Source organism: Dipodascopsis tothii, assembly GCF_038497935.1.
Source record: "Dipodascopsis tothii strain CBS 759.85 unplaced genomic scaffold V1510scaffold_58, whole genome shotgun sequence".
NCBI classification, from domain to species: domain Eukaryota; kingdom Fungi; phylum Ascomycota; class Lipomycetes; order Lipomycetales; family Lipomycetaceae; genus Neoaidaea; species Neoaidaea tothii.
This window is the reverse complement of record NW_027118042.1, coordinates 25,402-33,923: the sequence shown is the minus strand read 5'-3', so window position 1 is coordinate 33,923 and position 8,522 is coordinate 25,402. Positions and strand designations below refer to the sequence as shown.

At 73.2% G+C, this 8,522-nt stretch overlaps 2 protein-coding genes across 2 annotated transcripts; both read right to left on the bottom strand.

Moving 5' to 3' along the window:
* Positions 1-119: 119 nt before the first annotated feature.
* V1510DRAFT_446629 (fungal-specific transcription factor domain-containing protein) lies at positions 120-3,254 on the bottom strand. The gene is made up of 2 exons (XM_066935728.1): positions 2,801-3,254; positions 120-2,440 (listed from the first exon to the last, which is right to left on the bottom strand). The coding sequence occupies exons 1-2, from the start codon at positions 3,242-3,244 to the stop codon at positions 329-331; spliced, it is 2,556 nt and encodes an 851-aa protein (XP_066786403.1). The 5' UTR covers positions 3,245-3,254; the 3' UTR covers positions 120-328.
* Positions 3,255-6,430: 3,176 nt separating this feature from the next.
* On the bottom strand, positions 6,431-7,969 carry V1510DRAFT_371098 (fork head domain-containing protein; the record flags this gene model as incomplete). The annotated part of the gene is made up of 4 exons (XM_066931468.1): positions 6,431-6,592; positions 7,178-7,547; positions 7,658-7,680; positions 7,754-7,969. Coding segments are annotated over 4 exons (771 nt in total), but the record flags the coding sequence as incomplete, so codon positions are not given.
* Positions 7,970-8,522: the final 553 nt, after the last annotated feature.

The window sequence follows — 8,522 nt, the reverse complement described above, 5'->3', positions numbered from 1 at the left end:
GGCTCGCCGGGCCGTTGGTGAGCCTCCGGCGGCGACTCCGTCGGGGGTGGGCCCTGCGGGCGGCTCGCCGGGCCGCTGGTGAGCCTCCGGCGGCGACTCCGTCGAGGGTGGGCCCTGCGGGCGGCTATATGCGGCTACAAGCCGCACTCCGTGCGGCGGACCCCTGCCGAAGGCAGCACCCTCGACGGAGTCGCCGCCGGAGGCGCGTGCACCGCCACGGACAAGCCTCCGGCGGCTGTGCCACCTTAGCCGGCTAAGCCGCACACCGTGCGGCGGTGCCCCTGTATAATAAAGTGTACATTTACTCTACACAGACGTACGTCTGGCGTTACTCATTTACAAGTCCCTTCCCGCCGCGCACCGTGGTGATGTCGCGGCCCAGAGACCGCTCGAGGCAGATCTCCATGAGCGCGCCCCATTCGGACATGAGCTGGAAGCGCGAGGCCGAGATGGCGTCCATGACGAGCCGGATCATGCCCACCATGCGGTTCTTGCCGGTGATGAGCTCGAGCTCCTTGGGCGTGCGGGCGGTGTGCATGCGGCGGATAAAGTCCAGGCCGGGCTCGGCCTCGGGGCTGTACTTGTGGTGGGGCACGGGCGTGCGCTTCGAGTCCGAGGGCGTGCTGAGGTTGGCCGGCGAGTACTGGGAGCCGCCGGTGGACATGGCGGCCATGGAGCTGTCGAGGCCGTCCGGGCCGCGGGCGAGCGCGTGGGACTCGGGGCCCTCGCGGCAGAAGCAGTAGGACCAGACGACGATGGCGCAGATGGAGATGACCTGGGGCCGGTGGATGAGCACGTCGTCCTCGGCCTTGTAGCCGCTCTCGCCCGAGATGAAGATCTCGTAGAGCGCCTGGAGCGCCTGGAAGACGGCCTCGGACGCGGACGAGGTGTTGGCCCAGTCGCGCACGCGCGCCTGGGAGGCCAGGTAGTCCTGCTGGCGCGTGGGCCGGATGAGCAGGACGTGGATGCCGCAGAAGACCTGGAGGTCGAGCAGGTCGCAGCGGATGTCGATGTGCGCGACCGGGTACTCGGGCGGGAGGATGCGCTCGTACTCGCGCTGGGCGTAGAGGTCCGAGTAGTTGTAGAGCGCGGTGCCGTCCTGGTTGGGCCGGCCGTCGAGGGCCGCGAGCGGGTCGCCGCCGGTGCGCTTGACGTAGATGCGCAGCGCGCGGTCGTACTCGCGCTTCCAGAAGTCGAGCGCCGGCCCCAGCGTGCTCCGCCACTTGTCGCGGAACGCGCCCCAGCCGAGCGACGACACCTGGAGGTCGAGCTGGGTCATCTGGCAGGACAGCGACATGAGGCCGGCCAGCAGGACCTTGCGGCCGAAGCGGCCGCAGACGACGCGCTCGCGCTTGAGGATCTGCTTGAGCGCGCGGAAGAAGGGCAGCGTGGGCGCGCGCACGACCTGGTTCCAGTTCCAGATGCCGTCGGCGCCGACGGGCGGCATGCGCTCCCACGCGTCGTCGTCGCACGGCAGCGTCAGGCGGATCTCGTGCGTGGACATGACGAGCGAGTGGCCGAACAGGACCGCGTGGCTGACGTCCAGCACGAACGCCATCAGCGTCGCGCGCTTGGCCGACTCGGCCTCCACCCACTGCTTCCAGATGGCCTCTGAGTTGGACGGCCCGCCGGACGAGCCCGACGACGACGTGGACGCGCCGCTCCCGCCTGCGGAGTTGGCCGCGCGCATGGTCTGGCCGTTGCCGATCAGCGACGACGACGCCGACGAGCCGAACAGGATCGAGCCGCGCCGGATCAGCTGCAGCGTCGTGCCGTGGTGGATGTGCGCGCGCTCGTGGAAGCGCCGCGTGGCCATGGTCTTCTCGTAGACCTCGAGCAGCAGCAGCGACTGGATGATCCAGATCTTGACCGGCGGGTGGAAGCCCGGGCTCTTGAAGATCACCCACCGCAGCGGCTCGGCGATCTTCATGGCCAGGTCGTGCTCCTTGGCGTAGGCCGCGCCGATCATGATGATGGACCACAGCAGCGGCCCCGGCGTCGAGTCGGCCTCGAACGACGGCCGGTGGAGGATCGGGTACTGGAAGTGGAACTTGTCCCAGTAGAGCGTGATGTACATGTGGATGTAGTCGAGCTCGAACTGCGGCTCGGCCTCGAGCGTGGGGATCAGGCCCAGGATGTCGAGCCGCTTGGTGTCGGACATGAGCTTGAACTGCGGCGCGGCCGGCGGCGTGAAGAGGTTGGGGAGGTCCACGGGCGAGTTGAGCGACGAGTCGACGGTGGGGTCGAACGACGTCATCTTGAAGAGGTCCTTGGACGACGCCGAGAACATGCCGTCCGAGAACAGCCAGTTGATGAGGTCCGTGGTCGAGCCCTCGGTGGACGGCGACGCGCCCATGTGCGTGTTGGCGTAGTTGTCGTCCGAGTCGAGCATGCCGTCGTACGCGGGCAGGCCGGGCGGGTGCAGGCCCGGCGCGGGCGGCTGCAGGTGCCCGCCCGGGCCGTCGTAGAACGGGTTGCCGGCCGGCGGCAGCGGCGGCCGCGCGGCGAAGCCGTCGTCGTCGTCGTCGTCGTCGTCGTCGTCGGGCACGGCCGCGTCGTCGGCCTCGTCCTCGTTGCGCGTCGTCGGGATCGGGCTCGTCCGCTGGGCCAGCGCGAGCGACATGCCCAGGCCCAGCGGCGACAGCCGCGACGGCCCGGCCGCGTACGGCTGCGAGACCGGCCGCGGCGGCGGCTGCACGGGCACGAACGGCTCGGCGTGGTGCGGCGGCGGCAGCACGCGCGACGCCGCGTCCGACGGCGACAGCAGCGCCGGGATCCGGATCGGCTGCGGCGACGCCACCGGGAACTCGTGGCCGTACTCGCCCGCCCGGCCGTACTCGAGCGGCGGCGCCGCCAGCGGCGGCGCGGACGACATGCCGGCCTCGAGCGCCAGGCCCTTGGCCACCGCGGCCGCGGCCGCGGCCCGCTTGCCGGCCGGGCCCTTGATGTTGGCGATCGCCGGCAGGTCGCCCGGCGCGCCCGACCGCTTCGGATGGCGGTCCACGTGGCGGATGAGCAGGTCCTCGCGCACAAACGACTTGGTGCAGCCCGGCCACGGGCACACGTAGATCTCCTTGGGCATGTGGTTCAATTGGTGGCGGGCCAGGTGCTCGGACCGCGTGAACTTCTTGCCGCAGCCGTCGATCTCGCACTCAAAGATCTTCTCGAGGCCCTTGCGGGACCGCCGCCGCTTCTTGGCCTGGATGCTGCCGTCGTCGTCGGCCAGCGGGCTGCCCGCGGGCATCGCCGCGGACGCGCCCGGGCTGGCCTTGACCGCGGCGGGCGTGGCGGAGGGAGAGAGGCCGGACATGCGCGCAGAGATGCGGCCCAGAGGAGCGGGCGGCGCGTGGGAAGTAGGCTGGAGGCCGTGGATCGGGCTCGGCTGGGGCGCCGGGCGCGGGCGGAGGCTGGCGCGGGCCGCCGAGCGTGGCCGCGACGTATACAGCCGGCGATCTACCGACCGCCGACGGTGGGAGCCTGCGTGCTGCAGACAAAGCGGGGCCTGGGCCGTGGACGGACCGTTCCCCGCACTGTCGGTCGGGGGTGGAGGGCTGGCGAGACTGGCCTCAGCGCTGTCACAGCCGGAGGGGGGCTTACCTGGGGCTCGCTGCGTGGGAGGGGCGCGCAATCGACGGCTGGAGAGGGCCGGGTGCTGCTGGCGATGGATGTCCCGGAGACAAAAAAATTGCGGTTCGCTGCGTTGCCATGGCGACACGGCGCGGGGCTGTTTTTCCGGCCGCCGGCGCTCCGCGGTACCCCGCATGGCGGATGGGGCGCGGCTAGGCCGGTCTGGGCTGGTGGGGCGGGCCGGGTAAGCTGGGGTCTGGAGGTGGCGCTGTGGCGCACCGGCGGCCGCTCGGCGTCCGGGGGCGGCGGTGCGGCGGCGGTGCGGCGGCGGTGCGGCAGCGGCGCGGCCGGCGACGCAGCCGCGACGCTGAGCAGAGCGCCGGCCGCGCGCCCGCACGTCCCGGCCGCGGGCGCCCGGCCCCGGGCGCCCGCGGCCGGCTTCTTGAAGAAGCCGCGGTGGCGCGGCGCACAGCCACAGCACAGGCGGCGCCACGAGCACCGCCGCAACACACGTGGCGGTGCAGCGGCAGCTCCAAACGTCACTCCAGCTGGCATGCAACCGGCGCAGGCGGCGCCGGGCCGGGCCGCCCGGCCTGACTCGCGCCCCCCGCGGGGGCGGGCGGGCGTGCCCCGTCGCAGCCGCGCCCGTCGCGCGCGGCCGCCGGTCGCACCAGCGACGCCGCGCAGCAGCCGCGCCGCGCACCGCCGCAGCACCGCCGCAGCACCGCCGCACCGCCGCGCTCGCACCGCGCCGTGCACCGCCACTCCCGCACCCCAGCCAAGCTCTCCGCACCCCGGAGCTAGCCGTAGCGCGCACCGCCACCCGCAGCCATGGCACACGACCGCGCTAGCGGGGCAGCATGCCCCAGTTTGGCGATGCGTCCGACGCTCGGCGACCGCGCCAATCACGCAGCCGCCCACTGGTCCACGCAGCCGGCTACCGGCACCGGGCCGCCCGCGGCCGACGTCGACCAGCACTGCGCTAGCCCTGCACCTCGACGTCCTGGTGCGGTAATATGCAGCAGGCCCGTTAGGCTATCGTGGCTATATCACCGCTCGGCGTCTTCCCATAATACAATACATTACACATAGAAAATACATACTCTAGTACACGCAAAAGCACCTTTTCCAGATCCGTCGTCTTAATCGTACATCCTGGCCGTAGCCTATTAAACAGTCGTGTCGTGTCGTGTCGTTAGTCGGCGCGGCGCTTGGGCTCGGGCTCGTCGGCGTCGGCGAGCGGGCGCTTGGCCGGGAGGGGGGCCTGAGCCGCACCGGGTGCGGCGTTCTGAGCCGCACCAGGTGCGGCGCCCCGCGCGGGCGCCCGCGCCACCTGCACCGCCCCCGCCGCCTGCACCGCCCCCGGCACAGCCGGCCGCGCGCCCGCAGGCGCCGGCCGCGACGGCCCTGGCGGCCCCGGCGGCCCCGGCCGCACCATCCCTGGCCGCGCGCCCGCCGCCGGCCGCGGCGCCACCGGCCGTGCGCCTGCAGTAGCCGCCCCAGGCGGTCCCGGTGGCCGCGTCCCTGGCGGCCGGACGCCGGCCGCTGCCGGCCGCATAGGCGCGCCCGGCGTTCCCGGCGGCCGCTGGCCTCCAGGCGCGCCGGGCGGCCGCGCTCCGGCCTGTGCTGGCGGCCGCGCACCGGGCGGTAGCGCGCCAGGCGGCCGCGCGCCGGGCGGCCGCGCTCCGGCGGCCCCAGGTGGGCCGGCGCCGAGCGGACGGACGCCTGGCGGACGCGTGCCGGGCGCGCCCGGCGCGCCCGCCGGACGGCTGCCGGGCGTGCCCGGCGCCCCCGGCGGCCGCGTGCCCGGCGGCCGCGCGGCCTGCGGCGTGCCCGGCGCTCCCGGCAGCCGCGGCACCGGCGCGCCGCCCGGTCGCGGCGGCGCTTGGCCTTGCGCGCCCGGCGGCCGCCCCATCGGCGGCCGCGGAATCGTCCCCGGCGGCTTCTGGCCCTGCTGCAGCGGCCGCTGCGGTGGCGCGCCCGGCCGGGCCGTCGGCGGCGGCGGCCGCGGCACCGGCGGCTGCGGCGACGCAGCCGCCGTGGCCGGTGTGGCGGCCGTAAGCGCCGGCGACGAGGCCTTCGCTGGCGCGCCCTTTTTGGTCGCCGACAGCAGGCCCTGGGCCAGCGTCTGCAGCGCGTTGGTCCCGCCGGCCGCGCCCGGCTTGGACAGCGCCGACAGCAGCCCCGAGAGCTGGGCCATCTGCGGGTTGCCCGCGGTGGCCGCCGCCAGCGCGTTGGCCGCAGACGTGGCCGACGCCGGCGAGCCCGCAGCCTTGCCGGCGGCCGCGACCGCCGCCGCCGCCGCGTTCGCCTGGCCCGGCGCGCCGCCCTTGGACAGCGACTGGGCCAGGGTGATGACCAGCGCGTTCGCGACCGCAGCCGCCTGTGTGTTGCCCTGCTGGCTGTTCTGGAGCTGGGCCGAGATGGTCTGCTGCAGCAGCTGCAGCGCCTTGAGCGTCTCCTTGTTGAACTGCTGCTTGGGCGGGCCGTTCGCCGCCGGCGCCTTGGCCTTGGCCTTGCCGGCCAGCCCGCCGGCCAGGGTCGACGGCGAGCCGAGCCGCGCGGGCCCGGTCAGCTTCTTGGTCTCGGCGTCGCGCCGGGCCTTCTCGCGCTCGCGCTCCTTCTCGCGCTCGGCCAGCTCGACCTTCTCGCGCTCGCGCCGCTCGCGCTCGAGCCGCTCCGACTCGGCGCGCTCGCGGTCGCGGGCCTCCTTCTCGCGGGCCTCGCGCTCCTTCTTCTCGCGCTCCTCCTTCTCCTTGCGCTCGCGCTCGCGCTCGCGCTTCTCGCGCCGCTCCTGCTCGCGCCGCTCGCGCGCCAGCGGGCGGTTCCGCTTGGCCTCCTTCTCGCGGTAGAGCTCCTCGTCCAGGCCCCAGAGCCAGCCCTTGCCCTCCTTGGAGATCTTGACAAACAGCTTGTTCAGCGACAGGTTGTGGCGGACAGAGTTCTGCCAGCCGTAGGGCGCGTACTGGTAGTACGGAAACAGCTCCTGGATGGCCTTGTAGATGTCCGACAGCGACATGCCGCGCTCGGTCGCAAACGTCCGCAGCGAGATCTCGATCAGGCTCGAGTACGACTGCGGCGGCTTCTCGCGGTACTCCTCTGGGATCATGGACGGCGACAGCGGCGGCTGCGCCGCGGTCCGCTCGGCCTTGGTCTGGCGCTTGGCCGGCGCCGCCCGCGGGAACGGGCTGCCGGCGTGCGAGTTGGCGGCCGTGGTGGCCGCGGTCGTGGCGCTGCTGTCGTCGCCGTCCTCCTGGAGCGACGGCATGGCCGCGATGTGGTTGGCGATGATGTCCGGGATCTGCTCGAGCGTCATGCCCTCCATGCCCAGGCCCAGGCCCATGCCCAGGCTCATGCCCAGGTTCATGCCCAGGCCCATGTCGTTGCCGAGGCCGATCTCGCCAGCCTCGGCGTGGCCGCCGCCGAGGGCGTCGTCGCCCTGCAGCTGGAAGAGCACGCCCGGGTTCTGCTCGAGCCGCGTGCGTTCGTCCTTGGGCCCGAGCCCGAGCTCGTCCACGTCCGGCGTGCGGCTGGCGGCCGCGGCAAACGCCGACGCGGCCGCACCGTCCACGCCGGCGTCGTGCGCGTCCACCGTCATGCGCGCGGGCACGGCCGCCGCCGGCGGCGACGCCGCGTACTCGTCGCGCGCGTCCGCCGCCAGCGAGATGGCCGGGATCGCCGAGCTCTCGCGCAGCGAGATCGCGTCCGCCGGCTTGATGGTGCGGTGGCCGGCCCCGCTGCTGTCGGCCTCGAGGTTCGACGCCGACGGCAGCACAAACGAGAACCCAATCTGGCCGATCTGGATGCGCGTGCCGTCCGCCAGCGGCACGGTCGCCCCGCGCTCGATGAACGTGTCGTCCACGAACGCGCCGTTGCGCCCGAGCACGCTGAACTCGAACCGCTGGTTGGCAAAGTTGTAGAAGATCTTGGCGTGCCGCCGCGAGATCGCCTTGGCCGTCCCCAGGTGCACATCGATGCCGCTGGCCGCGGCCGCGCCGGGCGTGTTGCTGTTGCCCGGCGCCGGCGTGCCCGGCGCCGGCGTGCCCGGCGTGCCGCCCTCGATCTGCCGCGCCTTCATGCCGCGCCGCACCGGCGTCTCCGCCGGTCCGCCCGCTCCAGATCCGCCGCCCGCGCCCGGCGTCGCCGTGCCCGCCGCGCCGGGGCCCGCCCCGCCGCCCGCGTCCACCCGCCGGCCCATGATCACCTGCAGCGTCTGCACGTAGAATGTGAACGATGCAAAGTCCAGCCGCGCGTACGCCGAGATCCGCGACGAGCTCCCGCCCGGCGTCGTCGACGCCTGCCGCCGCTGCTCGGGCCCGCCCGTGCTGGGCCCAATCGCCCCTCCGCGCGCGCCCCCTGCGCGCCCGTGCTGCGGCGTCGTCGCGCTCGCAGTCTGTGCCATCCCTGGCGATCCTTTTTTTTTTAACTGCGAAAAAAAAATCCGGAAAAAAAAAAGACCCGTCCGTCGGTCGGTGTCGCTCGCTGCGCGCGCGATGATCCGATGATTCCGAGCGGCCTGAGCCTGCTTGATACCTGCATCCGCGTCAGATGCGCTCGCCAGCCGGCGCGGCAGCCCCGCGCGGCCATTGGGCGTTTACACGCTCGTGCAAGGCCGCGCCCGCGCCACGCGCCCCGTGATCCCTCACACTTACTCGCTCGACTAGTCTGTCGCGGTCTTGCACTCTGCAGCTGATGGCACACCGATGGCCGCTAGTTTGTGCGCATTATTTGCTGCTGCCTAGTACGCTGGTGGTTCCGGAGACGGCCTTGTCGCATCTTCCCAATTTCGAAAATTTTTCGTGATCACGTGCTCGCGATGGGAGCGTGGCGCCGCCGACACGCGGCGAACAGCGCGAACAGCGGCCGCGGACGGACGGGCTGACGCCCGGCTGAGCCGGGCCGGCAGGCAGAGGAGGCCGGATGGCCGGCGCAGAACCACCGATGGGGCGGCGATG

Excerpts from the sequence above, each read along its gene's own strand:
- V1510DRAFT_446629 (XM_066935728.1), bottom strand. The coding sequence starts at position 3,244 with ATGCCCGCGGGCAGCCCGCTGGCCGACGACGACGGCAGCATCCAGGCC. Across the intron at positions 2,441-2,800 it reads AGTACGGCCACGAGTTCCCG|CCGCCCGCGCCGGGCCTGCA; the intron begins GTGGCGTCGCCG and ends GGGCACCTGCAG.